This window comes from Lipophrys pholis (genome assembly GCF_963383615.2).
Source record: "Lipophrys pholis genome assembly, chromosome: 3".
Lineage (NCBI taxonomy): Eukaryota > Metazoa > Chordata > Actinopteri > Blenniiformes > Blenniidae > Lipophrys > Lipophrys pholis.
In genome coordinates, this window is record NC_137627.1 from 7,341,573 (window position 1) to 7,362,653 (window position 21,081).

At 44.9% G+C, this 21,081-nt stretch overlaps 1 protein-coding gene across 3 annotated transcripts in view; it reads left to right on the forward strand.

Moving 5' to 3' along the window:
* Positions 1-20,620, forward strand: part of sik3 (SIK family kinase 3) — a 37,844-nt gene extending 17,224 nt beyond the window's left edge. The window contains exons 4-26 of one of the 3 annotated variants that reach the window (XM_080460371.1): positions 1,324-1,485; positions 1,673-1,797; positions 1,987-2,110; positions 2,203-2,321; positions 3,469-3,579; positions 3,672-3,806; positions 4,094-4,171; positions 4,913-5,022; positions 5,652-5,808; positions 5,891-6,040; positions 6,127-6,200; positions 7,073-7,207; positions 8,330-8,471; positions 12,369-12,488; positions 13,235-13,293; positions 13,532-13,641; positions 14,371-14,540; positions 14,669-14,796; positions 15,482-16,254; positions 16,345-16,499; positions 17,090-17,219; positions 17,296-17,422; positions 18,473-20,620. In XM_080460371.1, coding sequence (XP_080316497.1) covers positions 1,324-1,485; positions 1,673-1,797; positions 1,987-2,110; positions 2,203-2,321; positions 3,469-3,579; positions 3,672-3,806; positions 4,094-4,171; positions 4,913-5,022; positions 5,652-5,808; positions 5,891-6,040; positions 6,127-6,200; positions 7,073-7,207; positions 8,330-8,471; positions 12,369-12,488; positions 13,235-13,293; positions 13,532-13,641; positions 14,371-14,540; positions 14,669-14,796; positions 15,482-16,254; positions 16,345-16,499; positions 17,090-17,219; positions 17,296-17,417 — 3,389 coding nt within the window. In that variant the 3' untranslated portion in view covers positions 17,418-17,422; positions 18,473-20,620. The remainder of the gene's footprint in view (positions 1-1,323; positions 1,486-1,672; positions 1,798-1,986; positions 2,111-2,202; positions 2,322-3,468; positions 3,580-3,671; positions 3,807-4,093; positions 4,172-4,912; positions 5,023-5,651; positions 5,809-5,890; positions 6,041-6,126; positions 6,201-7,072; positions 7,208-8,329; positions 8,472-12,368; positions 12,489-13,234; positions 13,294-13,531; positions 13,642-14,370; positions 14,541-14,668; positions 14,797-15,481; positions 16,255-16,344; positions 16,500-17,089; positions 17,220-17,295; positions 17,423-18,472) is intronic. The other 2 variants (XM_080460370.1, XM_080460372.1) reach the window with 2 other exon arrangements.
* The last annotated feature ends 461 nt before the right edge of the window (positions 20,621-21,081 follow it).

A 21,081-nucleotide genomic window follows, 5' to 3' on the forward strand; every position in this document is an offset into this window, starting at 1 on the left:
GTTTTCACTTTTTTTTTTTTTTTTAACAAATGAAAAGAAAAGTGTAGTGTGCAAAATTTTCAGCCCCCCTGAGCCACCTTTAGCTGTAACCGCAGCTGCAAGTCGGTTGGGGTCTGTCACTACCAGCTTTGCACATCTAAATCAAACTTTTCACCCATTCTTCTTTGCAAAATAGCTGAAGCTCAGTCAGATTGGATGTGAAGCAATTTTCAAGTCATGCCAGAGATTTTCAGTTGGATGAAGGTCTAAGGTCTGAACTTTGACTTGTCCATGCTGAGACATTAACATGTTTTGATCTGAACTCTGGCTGTATGTTTCGGGTTGCTGTCCTGCTGGAAGGTTAAAATCCGACCAGCATGGCGGCTTGGACAAAAACTTTGTCTTTTATTACTAAAACAGTTCAGCGAAATGTATTTCTGAATACATTGGAAGTGAGAAAAGAGCTTTGCAGTTGAAAAGTTAAAACGCCACTTCACAGAAGTGTGCCTGCTGTGAGGGGGTGTGGCCTGCGAGTTCAACAGCTTCTTCACGGAGTATGAATTCCCCCTCTTTTCCTCAGCTGGCTGACGTCACAACTAAACTTTTCTTCTTCTTCTTATGGGTTCTTATGGAAGTATGCAGGGACTTTACCTGGTCCTTTGCTTCTCTGATCAATGCTCTCCTTGCCCCAGCCTGTCAGTTGAGGTGGACGGCCATGTCTGGATAGGTTTGCAGTTGTGCCATACTCTATCCATTTTTGGATGATGGATGGCGTAATGCTCCGTGAGATGTTCAAAGCTTAGGGTATTTTTTATTTTTTTTTAGAACTTAACCCTGCTTAAAACCTCTCCTGAACTTTCTCCCTGACCTTTCGGGTGAGTTCCCTGGTCGTCACGATGCCATTTGTTCACAGATGTTCTCTAATGAACGTCTGAGGCTTCACAGAACAGCTGGGTTTATACTGAGATTAGATTGCACACAGGTTGATTCTATTGACTAATTCAGCCTTTGTTTCATTGTATTTCATATTTAATGAGATCAGAGTGAAGGAGGAGGAACACTCTTCGTTTTTTTTTATTTGTAAAAAAAAAAAAAAAATCAAACCCATGTTTCATTTTTCTTCCCTTCACAATTATGTGACATGTTGTGTTGATCTATCACATAAAGTCCCAATGAAATACATTCACATTTGTGGTTGTAATGTGGAAAAGTTCAGGGGGTATGACTACTTTCATAACTCTCTTTACCATCTGAATCTCAACAATAAAAAACTTTTAAATCTTGAATAAACAGCAGATTGAATGATTGCTTAACTCCCCCGAAACTCTTTGTGTGTGTGTGTAGACCACCTGGTGGCACACGGGCGTATGGCAGAAAAGGACGCCAGGAAGAAGTTCAAGCAGATTGTGGCAGCGGTACATTTCTGTCACTGCCGCAACATCGTCCACAGAGACCTGAAAGCAGAGAATCTGCTACTGGACCACAACCTTAACATCAAAATTGCAGGTGTGTGTGTGTGTGTGTGTTTGTTTGCACTTGAGTGCATGGGTGGGAAACTTGACTCGATGGTTTTGGGATGTCTCGGTGAGTGGGTGTTGGCAAGTATCGGCATGTGCTTTTGGAGCATTTTCCGACTTTGAAGGAAATGATGGTATTGAATCGACGTGTCCTGCCCCATCCCTCCTCCTGGCAGATTTTGGCTTCAGCAACCTGTTTTCCCGAGGCCAGCTGTTGAAGACGTGGTGCGGCAGCCCTCCTTATGCAGCGCCGGAGCTTTTCGAAGGAAAGGAGTATGACGGACCTAAAGTAGATATATGGGTGAGTAGACTTGTATGTATGCAATGGGCACTGCTGACTGGCTGTAACAATTCAGAAACGGTCATTTAAAAAAAAAAAAAAAAAAGCATGTGGCTCATCAGTTTTGTAGGCATGTCTGGTTAATTACTAGTTGAACAGTCATATTTACCAGTCATACACTCATAATCTGTTTGTCTTACCTCTGTGTAGAGCTTAGGTGTGGTGTTATATGTGCTCGTATGTGGTGCCCTGCCCTTTGATGGCAGCACTCTACAAAATTTGCGGGCACGTGTCCTCAGTGGAAAGTTCCGCATCCCTTTCTTCATGTCCACAGGTAGGAGTGGCTCTCCCATGTGTTGCTTACACTGCTGTTGTTGTATTGTACTTCTGTGTTGATGTCGGCTGATGTTGACATGCTTTTTGCAGACTGTGAGTACCTGATCAGACACATGTTAGTGCTGGAGCCCAGCAGACGGCTGACCATGGAGCAGATCTGTAAGAACAAGTGGATGAGGCAAGGAGACCCAGACCCAGAGTTTGACAGGGTGAGCCCACTATTGACAGAGGGTCGCTGTATTCTTCCCGTTTCACATCGTAGCCTTACGAAGCCAATTTTCAGAACAGTGGTTGTCAACATGGAGACTGGAACCGGGATCACAAGAGGGCTCAAAAGTCCAACTCAGATTTACACTTGTCAAAAAAAAAAAAAGAAAAAAAATATATTCAGTGTCATGTTTTGACACATCAGAGATAGGAGAGTGGGTTAAAGGTGAAATGGTTTTACTAGAGACAAAAGGTTAGGATTCGCTGCTTTCGAACACTGTGTTTATCTGTGTTACTCAACTGTGTGCGTTTCTTAGAATTTCCCCCTGGGATCAATACAGTAGTTCTAGTCTACGCTACACTAACTTTTTCATCTTTTTTCAGAAGCTTTATCAGTGATTTTGTTGTTTAATTATTCTGTTATGTTAGATGTTTTTTTTTTTTTTTTTAAATACTATAGGTCAGATTATGCTTGGTGTATTTAGCGTCTAGATTCATTCAATATAAACTAGTACAGCAATAGCCTGTAAAATATGCCAGTTCACTTGTTGGGTCAGTTGGGTTTATATATATATATATATATATATATATATATATATATCTATATATATATATATATATATATATAATCCCGTGAACACCTTGCACCAGCCTTATTTTCAAAGGTTTAAATTGTGAGGAAAATTTGAATTCAGAATAACGAGGTGATGATGATATATTCAGATTCAGATTCAGACGCCTTTATTTATGCCACGAAGGGCAAATCATTTGGAGTTACCAGTTGTACATTCACATGCATGCATTTGGTCATCACTCATTCAATCTGTCAGGCATTAGCAAGTGACATAGAAAAATGTGGGAACATAAGAAATCAATATAGTCCACTATTGATGCTTGATATTAGCAGATGTAGGGAGAAAAGTCTTGCACAGCAGCTTCAGGTCATCGCAGGGTCGTCATTCTCAATAGGAAGTGTTTTCCAAACCACAGGAGCACCAATCTGATGAGCCAGAAAAACCAGTGATCATCGGGTTTACTATTGTTGTAACATAGCAACTGTTTCACACAGATTGATTTTTTTGATGCGTTTTTGAGTTGTTAGTTGTCGTTTAACTCCCTAATTTTAATCCTGTTACTTCTCCCCTCCAGTTGATAGCGGAATGTGAACAGGTGAAAACGGAGAGAGAAATCGAGCTCATCAACGAGCAGGTGCTGATAGCCATGGCTGAGATGGGTTTGGACCGAGAGCGCACACTTCAGGTTGGAGACTTTTTTAAACATGTGGCTGACTTTCCAATCACAAGCTTCAGTTGGTAGCACAACTAATGCTTCACCTGCTTTTTCTTTTCCAGTCCCTACAAACTGATGCGTATGATCACTACAGTGCCATTTACAGTCTGCTGGCCGATCGCCTCAAGAAACATAAGACCCTGCGGGTTGCTCCGCCCACGCCGCGCCCCATTAGCTATCCTCTAAATGCTGTACAGGTGATTCATCTTTGTTCCTTTGAGTTACTTTTCTCTCAAAGCCAGTGCCAACTTTTCTCAAAGTGTGGTAGAAGGTTAAACAATCTTATTTCAGTTTTTAAAAAAAACATGCGAGTGATTTGCTCAATTATTTTCTGCCTTTAGGGAAGACTTTCATCCGCTTGCACATTGTGCTTGTCCGCTTAATGGATTGATTAACCCATATCTGCCACAACTCTTAAGAAGATTGTTATAAAACTAGCCCAATCCTCGCATGACCTATTTGTATGTGTGTGCTTGCCCAGCAGACAGACCCACAGGGTAATCCTGTTAGCATGACCGTTCCCCACGTCCAGCTCATCAACCCAGAGAACCAGATTGTTGAGGTGAGTCAACAATGGAGTCCACTTAGTTACATCAGCCTGCCTGTGGGTGGTCAGGAGTTAGGGTCATTACACTTGATAAGCAAACTCGAACCACTCAGGGCTTTTTGTTCATGATTTATAATCACAGTCACAAGAATTTTTTTTTTTCTGCTTTTAACTTTCAACTAGAATAAGTTGCTACTCCATTACAGCAAAGCTGCACTTCTCTGGTGCGCCACTCAGTCAAAACAACAGCTTCCAGTATTTGTATCATTATTCTCTCTCTCTCTCTCTCTCTCTCTCTCTCTCTCTCTCTCTCTCTCTCTCTCTCTCTCTCTCTCTCTCGTCTCTCTCTCTCTCTCTCTCTCTCTCTCTCTCTCTCTCTCTCTCTCTCTCTCTCTCTCTCTCTCTGTCTCTCTGTCTCTCTGTCTCTCTCTCTCTCTTTATATGCCTGTCCAAATTTTATGGTTCATTACTAGTGTTTAAGATCCTATTGTAGCTTTCAATTCTTCTCATAGCCTGTGACCAGATCTCAGCCGAGCACACTTAACTACACTGACACACTCAGACATACAGTAACACACTGTGGCTGTGACTCACAGGCGTTGTGAAATACGAGAGTGCGTCAGATCACCGCACTGCAGCATTCGGAAAAGACGGAAGTTTGAATTGAGATTATTGAAACTGTGATACATGTGAAACGTTGTGTTTGAATAAAAAAACAAACTGCTATAAATATACAAAATGTGTCGTCTTGTTCAGCCCGATGGCAGCATGGCCCTTGATAGTGACGAAGGAGAGGAGCCATCTCCGGAGGCCATGGCTCGCTACCTGTCAATGAGGCGGCACACCGTGGGAGTACCAGACCAAAGGTGACACCATAGCAACATTTATGTGTTCCTTTCTTCTCATTTTTGAAGCCTTTTGTTTTAAAGCTTAAGGTGTGTGTACACCACCTTGACCCTTTTTCTTTCACATTGATCCGTTTTAACAAACTAACAGATGGTTTGCATAAGACTGCACCCAGACATTAAAAGTCACCCTCATGCCCAAGTTCCCTCACACTAAAAGACACAGTAACCTCCCAATCCAATCCAATTTTCACTGTTTAATACTAGTATATGTTTTAGTCTCTGTATTTATTGTCTTTGATAAATCCACTTTTTTAATCTGCAACACAGTTTCCCCTCCCGCACGGCCTAAAAATGATAGAAAATGCTATTTATGTGAACAACAGAGCACGTTAGAGTGCGGTGTCAGGTTTTAATGCAATCAAATGTAAGAGCTGCAAGCTTTTTATAGCTCATTTAAAAACGCCAGTGGGTGATCACAAATAGCATGCGTTTATTTGCGAGTGAGCTGATACAGTGATGATGGACTCAGGGTTATTTAAAGTGTGCCTAAATAATTTATCTTAAATAAGACGATAACTAACATATGAGAACAGAAACCGAAGCAATCATTCACTCCTTTCTGTCATTTTTCTCATCTTCCATCACAGGACGGAGATGCAGGAGGACCTCCAGAAGCTGCCACCGGGTTTCCCTCGTGGTGCGCTACCCCAGCCCCCTTTCCCCACCCTCGCTCCAACAATGGGCCAAATGCACACTCTCATGCCCACACAGAGCCTGCAGCCCACGCAGCAGCTGGAGTACAAGGTACTGTCAGCTCCACTAATTTGGGTTTCAGCCGGAGGCTGTCGATTCGCTGGTTTGACCTCTTGTGGTTAATCTCCTGCAGGAGCAATCCCTGCTGCAACCTCCCACACTGCAGCTGCTCAACGGCATGGGGCCTCTGGGCCGACGAGCCTCCGACGGTGGCGCCAACATCCAACTCCACGCTCAGCTACTGAAGAGACCCCGAGGGCCCTCGCCACTCGTCGCCAGCCCGGTGAGGATGAGAATTTCTGAAACTGTACAACTTTTGTCTGCATGTGTCAAACAAGACTTGACTTCTGAACTCTCCATCTCCGTCAGCATCCCATCCCTGCAGTCGCTCCGGTGGATGAGGAAGGTTCAGATGGAGAGCCAGACCAAGAAGCAGTACAGAGGTAATTCTCGGTGGCGGGTTTTCACTAACGACGTGTTTACTGCAGAGGTGCTGTCTTAACTGGATGCTGTGGAAGCCCGATGACCTGTGACCAGAGGATAGATAGTACTGAATCAGTGTGGAATCAATAGTTTGAATAACTTTATTGAAAAAGAAAAACCTTGTCATTGTCAAATACATCCAACCCATCTCTCTCTACAAAGTTAATCAGCCCCGCCTTCAGCAGCTTTAGATTAATATCTTGTCCAGGTTTGGGCTTCCTGGCTGGTCCTGATCAGACACCATGTCCTGTAGTCTCTGCTGGTGTCCTGGGTTGCTGGGAGTGAGTGCCTCTAGGCTGCTCTGCTTTTTTTCCCCCCCACGGGAGGTGGCCACTCTGCTGTGGTGCTCATCCCATCTTTCCTCTTTTCTCCATCGCGCAAGTGCCTTCTCCCACAGTTCCAAACTGAATCTGCCATCAAGTATAGCCCTCCTTTCTCTCAGATTCTTTGGCAAAGAGCTGCTTTATCTGTTTCATTTCAGCGAGTGCCAAATGACTCTCTGGACTTTTCCCACTCTTTTCTCACACGGCTTTGCTTACACTGAAGCTTGCAAATCCAATAACTACAAAGTGACAACCAGTCCAATCCTTCAATTGGAAACTGGGGGCTTGTGGGATGTCCATAAGCTATAACATCCATCTGTGGTGTAACTTCATCTCATGTTTTTCTGATTGGCTAAGATTATTTGAATAATGGCACCTATTGGCAGAGGTGGGAAGGGGCGGGCCATTTCCCCCCCCATCACCATTAGCCAATAACGACAGAGAGCTGACCAGCGCTGCTTCCTGTCTCCCACCCTCACCCCCGTCCTCCCTCCCTCCCTGCGGCCCAGGTACCTGGCGAACCGCTCCAAGCGGCACACGACGCACGCGCTAACGAGCACATCGCATGGCGAGCCCTCGGCAGAGTCACAGCGGCCCCAGGGCCCCCGCCAGAGGGGGGGCTGGGCCCTCGACATACACACCCGGTGAGGGGACACACCCGCTCCGAGCTGTACTTGCACAAATACACACCAACACTCAGGCTCGCACAGTAAAAGAAGAGCAATATAAGACCTGGCTTTCTCTTCGTTTTTTCCCCCGCCCCACACACACAAATCCTCATGAGTACTGAACGGGTTTCACACTCGCATTACTGAGACCACTTACACAAAGGGTGTGTTTATCCTCTTGTGAGGGAGATGACGGTGGAGTTTATGGCCCAGAGCAGACATATCTCCACATCGCCAGATTGTAAATAAGCATTTCTTCCCCACAAACCTGGAAAGAGCAGGTATGTAACAGGTTCCCTCCCAGGATTTGTTGTATGAGTGAAACCCCAAAAGTTTGTTTATGAATTCTTTCCATTAGCGGCCATATTTTTGTGTAATGGTGGTGTCGGTGTCATTGTTTTAGCTGTCGTCCGTTGTAAACGTCATTTCCCTCCAGCTCAGTCGAGAATGTTTTTTTGTTTTTTTTATTGCAGATGCTCATTGTGGAAATATTTAAGATACTGTAGGGAACTTGAAGCTGGTCGAAATCGGGCTGCTTTCAGTTTGAGTGAAACTAGAAACTCCGTGTTTGCTTATGTAATTGGATTTTTGTTGCAGTGGAGCCATTTATTGATGGAAATGACGTGTTTTTAGTTCACTACTTATGCAAGAAGCCGATACAGAGTAGTTGTAAGTGTACCCTTTGTTGTGTTGTATAAAGTTCCTCACCTTCTGAGCTCTGCACAGAGAAATGTTCACCATCACTGGTAAGTTGTGGAAATAACTAATTGTTGTGAAGTTGTGCGTGCAACATTCCTTGATGGCAGTGTTATTGTTAGATGAATTTCCAGCACCATTGGTTTGTATCTCTTGTAAAACTGACATCAGAATTTGCAGGATGAATGCAGTCATTTAAATGATGTTTTCTACACAGCTTGGAAAAGCTCACACCTCTTGTGTTTCTGTTTCTCTGTCTCATCTGTGTCTGCATGAATGTGTGTGTGGGTGTCTGTGTGTGTGTGTGTGTGTGTGTGTCTCTGTTCCCTTGTTTTTTGTCCACTGTGTGTGTATTTGTGCACACACTTGTTTGTGGCCACTCCGTGTGGTTCCCATTTTCAGATCCAGCTATAAAGACTGTAACACCCTTCATCTCCCCATGGAGCGCTTCTCACCCGTTAGACGGTTCTCCGACGGTGCCGCCACCATCCAGGCCTTCAAGGCTCAACTAGAGCAAAGCAGCCTCATTAAGCAACTCAAGCAGGTAAAACACACTTCAGTGTCGAGAGTAAACACTGGCAGTTTGCTGGGTGTCCACAAGAAAAGCTGCGAGGCTCTGGTGGCCAAATGAGTTTGAGGGTGGGTCCCGCCGCTTTGGCCCTTGGTAGCTCGGCTTGTTACCTTGTGGCTAATTGGTAGCCACAAACAACTGCGATATGTATATAGTCTTCAGACCAGATAGCATTGTTTGTTTACTACCCAGAATGCACTGCGTACTACGTCACGTCCTCTACCCCCGTCCTCTCACCCGCTAGAAAGATGTTTTGCAAGCGAAGCGAGACCGAGCATTTCAAGTGGACCAGAGATCACTTGTTAGATTCAGTTCCGAGTTAGTTGGAGCACTTCCATCACCCAAACGAAACAGTTTTTCCCTGAAGAGAACTCTGATCAAACAAGGCAACGTGAACACGCCCTCACTTTTAACGTTAAGATATCTTTAGAACCAGACTTATAGGTGGACAGTTTCTGCTGTTCCCGTTGAGGGCAGGGGACAGGAGGAGAGACAAGGATGGGACAGACAGACTGTGTGAAGGGATTCACATCTGGTTCAGTTAGGGATTCTCTATTCAGTTCAACAGATCTAAATCCACTCATTGCAGACAGGTGGGGAGTGAGGAAAGGAAGAAATAGAGGGCAAAGACTACAGAAGAGAGACAAAATAATAGTGAAACCTTGTGAGTGAGAGAGGAAAGGTCAGTGTAGACCCCCCCCCCCCCCCCCAATCAGTCTAAACCTGTAGTGTGTGAAATCTTATTTTCGCCAGCTTAGTGGCCAACTCAAGATTTTCAAAACGAGGAAAGCAAATGGAACCAAATGAAGAATATTTGATATTTAAAAATAACATTGTTTTGTGATTGAGTCGATGTAACACAACTTATGTCACACTCTTGACAAGGACTGCTATACTATCAGTGCTAAAAAAAAACACAATCTCAACTTTCAGCAGAGGAGTCCTGGTCTGGGTAAAAAATAAATCAATTTAAGCCTAAAAATGACAGGACAGAATAAGGTGCAAAACAAGTTATAACCTGCTTTTCTTTATGTCTGCATTGTATCTAAAATGATGAGTTATATTCTCTAGCAAACAGGTATTTGTGCTTGAGTCACATCCTGGTGATTTATCCTTGGTTATCGTTCTTCTTTGAAAGACACAATCCGATCATTTTATTCCAGTTACAATATTAATACTTGGTAACTTGTTGTTCCTGATCCAGTGACTCAGCAGTGACCTCAGCCCTGCACCATCTCACAGGTGTCTAGTATAAACAATGATGCAACACTTTTAGCTCTCAGTGGGAGAAAGGTGAAAGAAATCATGATACTTTGCAGCCGTGCAGGTTCGACTCCCCTGGGAAATCCTGGCACTGTGAATCTGCACTTTAAAAAAAAATACTGTGATCCAGCAGATGGTGTGGAAGCAGTCACCTGCTGAATGTCAAACACTCCTCTCATACACCTGTTCACACATTCTGCTTCCTGGTTTAGCTATCGTAAAGTATGGGGTCTTTTCCTGAGAAAAGAAAAATTTGCCTTGAATAGCTAGACCAGATCATAAAACACAAGACTGAACTGTTTGGGCACCGAGGAGAATGTATCATTCAGTGATCCCGTGGTTTTCTCGGAGGACCAAGGTCTTCATGTCAGGAGAGCAACACATGTTAAGCTGTGAGGTCATACTTCTTAGTATCACTTAGTTCTGTGGAATGAAATGACCCTTTGTTGATCGAACACCCTTACTCTTTCACCGAAAGGGTCGATTTTTCTTAGTAGATAACAATGTGCTAACATTTACCCGTATTTTATTAAAAAAAAAACAGTTGGTAATCGGTTGATGTCCAAAGAGCAAACTGAGTGAACCAGTTCAAGCTTTGTGAGGAGTCATCATTGCCACACTTCAGTCTTTCTGTAACCCCGACAAGCGGCTCACAGTGTTCAATCGTGTGAGACCAGACCGAATTTCTACTGTTGGCCCTGCGATGAGATTAGCTCTCCCTGCAGGAGGTGTAGGTAGAGAGGGAGATAATCATTGTGTTCGAAGTCGGTGTCTCATCTTAAGAGCGCAATGACGTGTCGGGATTACAATTAGTGTCGAGTGTTAAGAGGTTGGGTTGGAGGCGAGGTAAAGGTACACATGACAAATTAAAAGGAAAAACAAGAAGGCTTTATCCCGTTGATGAAATCAGGTAGCGTGGCTCTATTTATTCTGTGGGGGGGCAGAGTTTCCTCCAGAGCATTGTGGTCTGGCCCTTCGATGAGGGAGTTTAATCTTGGTGGTCGTTTTGAAGATGACATTGTCTTCATTTACAGGTCAGGGATGGAAATGGTGTGAAACAGTCAAACCTTAAACCTTTCATACAAGGAAAGAAAATGCAGCAAAAAAATGCTTTAAATACTAAAAGACTTCATATACAACCATCTCTCTCGTAGCCCACAGTTTATTCATACATTAACCAGAATGTATAATTTGTTTGGAGCCGGATGGACTGTGGAAACACAGAATGTCGTGTCAAATGTTTCAATTAAGAACAAATAAAAATGAGCTACTAAAGAAGACGGAAAGAGAAAGAAATCAAACAAGATTCAGTTAGAAGCGAGGCTAAAAGAATCTCTAGCCTGTTTGTAAAAACATGAACATCAGGTGGCGCCCTTAGATCTTCAAGTATTCTCTCCAAAAGTTGTTGGTGGTGGTGGGGGGGGCATGAACTCATACCCTGCCACATGTTCTCGTTCTGACTTGCAGTGACGAACAAACCACTTCTAGTGGAGAGCTTTCACATGCTCACACAATTATAGCACATCTGATAAATACAGAGGAGCCAGACCAATAAGACCTGTAAAAAGCAAGAGAACTTAGTTGTTCTGGAATTCGTTTTAGATTGAATCAAAATGTCTGTGATCCAAGTTCAGAGTCAAATATCACACTTCAAAGATATTGATTGCAGTTTAAAAAATAGTTTTTCTCTCTGCACCTCTGCTTCAACAACCAGAACTTCGGTTTTGTCCTGTTTGAGCTGCAGAAATTAATTACCATCTGAAACCTGAAATTTAAAGTACCTAGAAAAAATAAATTTAAAAAAAGCCTTCATCTTCATCACAGCTTAACCCAGTAGAAAGAAAGTGATATTCCATCCATCTATCATTCACTGTGTTTCAATTCCACAATTGCAAAGTCTGCACAGCTTACCCCCGTGGTTCCATGTGCAATGAGGCCCTCGCATGCAACACTTGCTCCAATGTAGACGACACTTATTCATGTTGCAGCCAACGCCTGCATTAGTGCAATAGCAGAGGTGCACAATTTGAATCGGAATCATCCCAAACTAAAATGGGAGCAGTTATGGCAACGCATGGTGGCCTGACTGAATCCGCTGCAGAGGAAAGAACGTCTGAAAAATATTTACCTCCGAGGGCAAGCAGATGCAACTGGAAATCAATAAAACTCCACTTCGATGCGTTGTAGTTGGGTTCACAAATGGAGAATATATTTGTTGTTTTCATGAGTTTGGACTTGAAATACGCTTAAAAAACAAGTTTCTTGGTCTCATTTGAAGTGAGAAATTGGTCCAGGCGTGCAGTCCGTGTAAAACCTTGAGCTCTGGCAAATACACATACAGTACATAGGTTAGCATTAAATAAAAAGGTTTTAGAAGTCTTTTGCTGCTGTTGTAATTATTACCAGGATGGTAATTTATTACAAATATTGTAATCCGCGGTGCTAAATGATCATTAGTTATACCCGGTGAGCCTGAATACTAGCTTGCAGCCTTCTTTGAACTGCTTTTTAATTATTCCCTTATTAGCTTGCCTGTTAAATATTTGGCCTGGGGTGCGTGTGTGTCTGCATGTGTGTGTGTCTGCGCGCGTGTGTTTTCCCCACCAGGAGTGCGAACAGCTTCAGAAAATGTACGCTGCCCAGCAGGATGAGCGCTTCCTGGAGCACACCCAGCAGCAGCATATCCTGTACCAGCAAGAGCAGCAAATCCTCCACCAGCAAATCCAGGTACTTGAAGCCGACGCGCAGCTGTGTTGAAGTGCTCATCATGAGCCCTAAAGCACGCTCTCCGTCCTCTGTGGTTGGTGAAAAGCACTGTGAATTAACAGCAGCACCTTTGGCGCACAACAGGTTAGAAACTCTGGTGACGTTTGGGAGTACCGTTAGAGTTAGATCTGATAATGTGAAACTAAAATTCATGACATTTTCATAACTGAAAACACAGAATGATTAAAAAATAATAATAATAAAAAAAATGGTGCGTAAGATTTGCTATGTATACCTGTGAAAAACACGTCAGGTCATTTTTGGATTAATTGTATGTAGTGTGGCTTCGCTGAATGGTTAAATCTGTTTTGTTAATAGAAGTTGGTGTTTTCCAATAAATAAAAACTAATCAGAGTTGTTCTGTGGCTGAGGGAGTGTCGCTAAGGTATTAACAAAGTCTTTCAGTTATTTAAAAAAAAAAAAAATCTATATTTTTCAGATAAACTATAAAACAGTTTGTATCAAAACCATGAAAGTAATTTGTTGGGATCTGCGATGAAATTTGGAGGAAGTCTTTTCACACTGGAAACATTTAAGTTCTGTTGATTTGTTATTCTTGGATTTCCTACGTAGTTGCTCCATTTGTCTTGTTTTGGGAGGAGTCACCTCCCAGCAGCACTTCTTTCCCCGCATGCCGTCTGCTCTATGCAGAGTTAATTCTGTTATCCTCGCGCTGTGAGTCAGATCTGTTTTCTCTTTACCTGCAGGGTCTGTCTTTAGGCCATGGAGAGAGCCAGCCCAGTCACCTTACCCACCAGCTCCAGAGGTACACACACACACACACACACACACACACACACACACACACACACACACACACACACACACACACACACACACACACACACACACACACACACACACACACACACACACACACACACACTACTCATCAGCTATTGAACAGTGAACCTGATACCATGGTGCAGCGCTATCGACTGAAGTGTTACATCATTGTCGTGTCTCTCTCTTCTCCTCTTCTCCTCTGTCCCGTCCTCCCTCAGGTTGCACATCCAGCCCTCTAGCCCTCCGCCAACACATCCCAGCAACCACCTCTTCAGACAGCCCAATCAGAGTCCTCCGCCTGGCACTGCAGGCATAATGCAAGGGCACGGTTAGTAACAGCACCACCACAATGCCTCGCTACAGATTAATACACAGCTGGCGTACTTCACAACTCAACCTGATGTAAAATTGAACTGGATTGGGCTCAAGTTTGCTTTAAGTGATGCAAGATTGAAAAGATGTTTCCATATCTGTTAGATTAACTGATGCATGCGTCCCTGCCACTCAAAAAAAACAATAGAAGCAACCTCACCCACTGCAACGTGCCTTACTGTAAATACACAAACATGTTCGATGCACAACAGCTGAGGCATTGTAGTGCAGCTATTTTTTAAGTAATCAAGTGTCTGCTTCTCAAATTAAATAGAATTGTTAATTGATTTTGGATGGTATTTAGACTCTTGTTGCCATTCAAACCAGGCGTGATAAGAACAAAACACAGTTCCCAGGTCACATGGTAGCAAATAAAGTATTTAGAGGTAAGACAAATGGAAAAAGATAGAATAAACTAAGATAAAGAAATCTGTAATATATATATACATTATTGTACACTTAGAGCAGCGCACTTGCAGCAAAGTTACAGAAATCAAAGACCGGGTAATCAAAAGTAGGTACAAATTCCACAAAACATTCATCAGTCTGAGTTTTTCACTTATCTGAAGTGCCATTTTGAGTCTTGTGACCTAAATTTGAATGCTTGTTGTTGCGCAGACCTTTTTGACAGTTGTAATGTCAGTTTACCAGGTTTTCTCAGTCTATGTCTCCACTGCTTTGACAGGAGGTCAGTCGACAGTGCAGTACCAGCACGGGGCTCCAGCGATGTACCAGGGCCAGAGCGGAAGTCCGCCTCCCACAGGACTGGCCAGAGTTTCTCTGCCAACCAATCCACAAGCAGCATCTGCCCGTCCTGCTGTCCCTCTGGCACAGGGTGTACCCCAACAGCAGCAGGTGACTGCAAAGAGCCAGCCATGTTTATTTCAGTCTCTGCTGATGGTTACATGTTGTTTCTTAAGTAAAATGCGTTGATAGTGAATTGACTGGCTATTGGTGTGATGATGAAATGATTCTGACTGCAGGTCACCATTCAGGTGCAAGAAATAGAGCTGGGAGGCGGGGTGCAGAGACCGGGCGGCTTTTTAGCTACGCCAGGCGGACACAGAGTCCTCGGGAAGCAGCTCAGTGCTGACAACGCTGAGATGCACAGGTGATCCCGTCCGGCTTCTCAAACCCCCCCACTTTCTCTTTGGAATGGCTGCTCACAACATCAACGGACTCGATCCGTCTCCTCGTCTGCCTTTTGTTTGTGTTTCATTCAATTCTGAACAAGTAGTTTGTTGTATGCTTTTGTCTCATTGTCATTCTTTGTTTTCAATCCCTTCTACATTTCATTGATTTGCTAAGATCTCTCATATTGAACTCCAGACTTGCTGCTGCTTTGCTCACAAATGTTACCTGTAGGGAGGGGGGAGGGGCGGCTGACGTGAGAATTAGTACATCGTTTGTTAGCAGTACTAAGAGCTTAATGTGAATCACTCAACGTTGCTGAGAGGATATCCACGACAAGGTGTATCAGGGTGAGTGCCTGGGTTCGGAGTGTCTCTGCAGGCTGAGTAGAACAACTTTTGTGCCTTGACTCCCGACATCTTCATCTCCTGACCTTGTAGCCAGGACTGGCTTCACTGAGAGTATGTAACACTTGAAGGCGTATCCGGTGGAAATGTGCTTCTACACCTCTCAGTGAACACTTGAACCTGGAGCAGACTGAAGTGTTTGCTAGACTGTGTGTGTGTGTGTTGGGGTCATTTCTCCAGAAAGTATCTGTGCGTAAAGGATTCTGAGAAAATTGTTCTGACTCGTGCTAACTGTCTGTCGTGTTTCCCCTCATTTAGTCGCAGCCTTGGCCGCTTCACATCGGCCTACGACCAGGCCCAGTTCAACCCACACCTCTTCTCCGGAGACGCCGCCTCCCGGGGCGCTTCCGGAGTTGTGGGGTCCTACAGCCCGTACCTGCAGGGAACCTCCCTGAAGGTTCCCGGCCTGGAGGGCTACCAAAGCGGAGTGGTGGGGGCTGGCGGCTATGGCACACCTTCTACACTACAGCAGGCCCTGCTCTCCCCGACTCCTTTGGACTATCGCCCCCCACAGCAGCATGTCACTCCAACTCTGCAGGGCCTCCTGTCCCCCCGTCATTCTCTAACGGGTCCCGCTGACCCCAGACTGGGGGGGCCCCAAGACTTAGCCGCTCTGCTGAAGAGGCAGAGCCCCCGGTCGTGCGCAGCGCCCCCGACACCACCCAGCAATGCGCCGCAGGAGTATAACGACATGCTACTTCTCCGCCAGCTAAGCCAAGGGGAGAGCTTAGATCCGCCAGCACCCCAGGGGGCGTCTGGAGGGCAACACTACCACCACCTTCTCCAGATCAGACCGCCGGAGGTCCAACCCCAGCAGCACCCAGCACAGGCGCCCTGCCCCAGCTTACCCCACTCGGAGAGCATGGAGGAGGACGAGGCTCCGTCAGGCTACCACCACCCACACGAGGGCCTGCTGGCAAAGGCAGGAGAAGGACACGAGCTCCTGGGGCCTCCCCGAGGAGGAACCCCACCCTACAACTCCCCGACACACAGGCATGCTGGCTACATCAGGAACGCTCCGGCAACGAGAGGTTAGTAATGCAGTCCAAGTCCGAACCACAGCCATCGGTTAGGGCACAATTGTCAGTCTCTGGAATATCAAATGCACCTTTTTCCTTCAGAATCTGAGCATGTGGAGTGCAGGCCCCAAGGACAGGCCATGGAGGTGCCGGACCATAATGGTGTAGGGTTTGCACGGGGACCCCAGTCTGAGGCCTACAGATCCAGAGGACAGCTACAGCGCCACCACACCATCCAGACTTGTGACGACGCCTACGTGAGTTAATGCTACTGCACTACCAATTCATAAACCTTTTGCTGATCAGCTGCTGTCACCAATCTCAGAAAATACAAACGTATTAGCACAGCATTCACTATAGATACTGTAGACCAGCCTACACTTCAGCAAAACAGCTACAGAATCCATCTTTTGTAGGCTTGTTCGGCTGAGAGATAGCAGCCAAATCCTTTCTTTACCTGGAAAATAAACTTGCATCTTTTGCTGTAAAAAAAAAAAGAAAAGGCATTTTGTGGAATTGATACGATGAAATAAAAAGTAGATTATTCTTAGTATGCCTCAAACACAGTAAATTTAACATATAAAAACATCTAAAACTACAAAACTAGATTAAAGGTAAAGATGGTTAAAAACTTAATACACTTGATGAATCATAGCGCCGTACAGAGAGAAAGCTCACTCACGTTGAAATGCAGGAAGAAAGCAAGTGTGAGACTGACTGAACTGTGAAATGTTGTTCATGTAAATGTTTTGAGGACATTTACACAATTTTAACCGAGTCACCTCAAACTCTGACCTACTAATGAAGCCGAGTATTAAAGCTTGAGTGTGCGGTATCTCCTGCGCAGGATCAGGCAGAGCCCATGTCTGGAATGAGTCTGTTGGCCGGGAAGGCGCTCAGCTCCGCTCGCATGTCCGACATTCTCAGCCAGACATCGCTGACGGGAAGCCAGCAGCTGCACCAGCGGGAGGAGTCAGGTCAGTGAGACACATCCAGTTACTTCTTGCATTGTGGGTAATGCCCGTCCTCACCTTCGAAACGTGTTTCTCACAGTGTGCGATGTGGAAGGGGAGCTCCACGCGGCTGCCTGCTACCCGTCGTCGTGCACCAGTGACATGCTCCTCAGCTACAAACCCCCGGACCTGCAGTACAGCATGGAGCAGGCTGGGGTTTAGCACAGGTACGCACACAGCTGTTTATCACGTTCTCCAAGCCACATCAGTAGAAAACCAATCAGAATGTTTCGAGTGCTTCCTTAGCGGATGCACACCTCACAGATTACTTTTTTGGGACGTTTTCAGTGTGTAACATTTTCTGCAGTGCCGCTTTAGTCTGTTAGGTGGCAGTAGTGACTGATCTCTTGAATTTCTGTCAGAGACTACATAATTTTTTTCTATTCAATAAGACATTTTTCTGATTACACTAAGGACAGAGTAGCAACACAAACACATAGAGACAGACAGACGCACTCACGTTCACACCAGCGGACAGTTTAGGGTCACCAACCCACCTCGCATGTATGTTTTTTAGACTGGGATAAAACTAAAGTAACTTGTGTTAACTCGCACGGAGGATCTGAGCAGCACACTCTCATTCCTCAACCAAAACAGTCATTCTCTGTTAAACAGAGGTGATTGACTCCAGTCATCTATAATCTATCACCAACCCGTTTTAAATCATTAAGTAGGATATAAACGTGTGGCAGACCGTCTGAAAGCGGCTTCATTTTAATCTGACTTGAAAAACACACCTTCCAACTCATCTTGGTAACCATATGTCAAAGTTGCCTTTTGAATCTTTTCATATCAGATGTTTAAAAAAGCTGTTCTCAGAAGACAAAGCACTCTGACAAGTGAACACTTGAAGGAGTGAAGTTAGTGGATCATTGACGGTCGTGTCCAAATCAGATTATCCAGTGTCAGACATCAGATAATCCCCTCATCTGAATTTGGGGATTAAACTTTAACTATCAGCTTGATTCCAGAGAGCCCATGTAGTTAATGATCTTTGATCAAATATGTATCTACAATATATGTGCGTGTTGTTGTTGTTTTTTAACCTTCAAATCCATTACCACACATTGAGGACTCTCTTTATTGGAAAGATCAGCAACCGAAGAGATTAAATTTCATAATGATGACATTTTTCTTTTCTTTTTTTTATCAAAATAGATAAAAACATATCATGTAAGCTCATTTGTCCCTGAACGTTTTTTCTCATCCACCTGCAGGTAAATACAAGCATCAAAGCCCCTCAACGTGAAGATGAAAGGTTCACTTTCTCAGTGGCTGTACAGGAGAACAGGACTGACTCGCGGTCTTCTCTCGCTCTGTTTCTTGCAGGACGAAGTACATCCAGTGTACATCAGTCCATATCAGCCATCCTGAGTTGTGTTGACTTGAGTTGAGCAGCATCACGCCAAACCACCGTCGTCTGCCCAAGCGGGGGGCGCTCTCTGTCCCATCTGTCTGTCTCCATCTGTCCCCAGGAGGGCAGTCTTCATGGGAGAGAAGGGGTGGAGGGGGTGGGGAAAGGTGTAGGCGGAGGTAAAGGAGGCGCTCCAAGGCCAACGTGCCAGCATTTCCTGCACAGACACACGCAGCATCTCGCTTCTTCTTTGGGGGTCCCACTCCTTCCACCGTCGATGGCACCCACCTCCTCACCTCCTTCCTCCGCTTCTACAGATCCGGGCCAGCCCTCCCTCCCACCTCCCACCCTGACAACACCCACCTCCTCCTCTTCCCCTAGCATCACTTCATGACGTGCCTCACAGGGTAATACATCCATAGTCCAGCAACAAACACACACACACACACACACACACACACACACACACACACACACACACACACACACACACACACGGCTGCCACAAACCCAAAGTATTCACGTGAAGTGTGAGTGCGTCCGCACGTCTCTGCGTGCGCGACCGAAAAGAAACGGCAAGCTGGGGGGGGTCTATGAAGTTCTCTCTCTCTCTCTCTCTCTCTCTCTCTCTCTCTCTCTCTCTCTCTCTCTCTCCCCCCCCCCCCCCCCCCCTGCTTTATGGCAACAGGTCATTCCTTAGCGGGCTGAAATCACAGCAGCAGCAGCGGCGCCCCGCCCCCCTTTGTCCCCAGTGGGGGGTGTTTTGGGTCAGACAACAAAAAGTGCTCTATCCAAAGATGGAGCTCAGTGACATCGCACAGGACAAACCAGCTCTCTTTTTTCTTTTTTTGCTTTTGTTTTGTCATTTATTTTGTTTTGTTTTTTAAGTTTTATTTCCAACTTTATTTCTACATCTAATGTCCTTGTTGGCATTATGGTCAATATTGTTACTTTTATTGTTATTACTGTTTTCTGTAAAGGAAGTTTTCTGATTATTATTATGTTATTATTATTATTATTATTATGAAAAGAAAACAGTTCTGTATTACAAGGAAGACGACATCGTCCTTTGATGACTTAAGTAAATTCTGCACTTTGGGTTCAAGCTATCCTCCGTCTGTTTCCTCTCCCGCGCTCTTTTTCATACTGTACCCTCCTCATCCTCTCCTCCAACCCCTCTGAACCCCGAACTCTCTGTTCTCCATCCTCCTTCCCCCACGTCAGTGACCGTGTGTTGCATTGTGGGTAGTTTTACCAGACATTTGCTCCTTTCCTTGTACAGTGATGCCATGTATAGAATGCTATTGCAATTTCTGTATGAAATGTTATTATTTTGGTTCCCTTTTCTTTTTTCTTTCTTTCTTTTTTTTTTTTTTTAGATGTTGTCAGGGAGGCTTTTTTTTATATTGGTATTGTTTATCATTTGTATTTTTGGATGTCTTCAGGAATGTTTTTAGTTTTTTTGTTTTTTTTGTCGTCGATGTTGTTTTACGAAACCTTGAGATTTCTAGCCAAAAGAGGACAGAGAGAAGAGAGACGGTGCTCTTTCTATCTGTGTCGTGAAAAGCGATTGTTCTTATTTGTTTTAAGATTATTCTATTGAGACACTTGAATAAGAGGAGAGTAATTATTTTTGTGTTGCTTTGTCTTTTTAAAGTATCATTTCAATCGATGTTGTCGTGACCGTCTGACTTCTCGTCGATGTTGGGCCTGTTTTCTGTTAACGGGGTTCGTTGTGGCAGGCTATACAGGGTCGGGGGGGGAGGGGGGGGCGGGGGGTGTTCGCGGGGGGTTTGTCTGGGATGGATTGGGTGCTACAGAGACTTGACGCTCCTCGGAGGAGAAAAAAAATACACAAGACATTAAAAAAAAAAATACAAACAAGGGAATAACTTGTATAATAGTTGACATATCATCATGAACATCACAAGTGTGGAGACGGACAAACCCACGTTTTCTTTCTCCCCCTTCTGCTGTGATCCTCCCGCCACCTTTCACCTGCTCTGCTTCCCTCCCCAAGTTAACCTTGTTACAATGACATTGGAGAAGGAAACGACTCAGACCCCCCCCCCCCCCCCCCCCCCCCCCCCCCCCCCCCTCCCGTCTTGAGTTAACGCTCTCAGGAGGGAAGATCGTTTTCCAGAACTGTCAGCGGATCCCATCCTGTTTGCACACGCGCCTTCGAACTGTTAAACGGAAACATTTCAAGGAGGTGACCAAAGAAATGAATCTTTGACGTCCTTCAGCATCGACGGGGAGTGTGGCGGTGGGCGGGGTGCACCCACAGTAAACATGTCCCCCTCTGCAGAGGCGGACACAACCAGGCGGAGGTGCCTGCACACAGGGGACCAGAGCAGAGGACTGATAACCCCCCCCCCCCCCCCCCCCCTCCTTTTTTTAAATTTGTTTTCAAACTCTGTTCATTGTTCAACCCTCCTGTCTCGCCCTAATATTCCTGGATATTGAATCAAT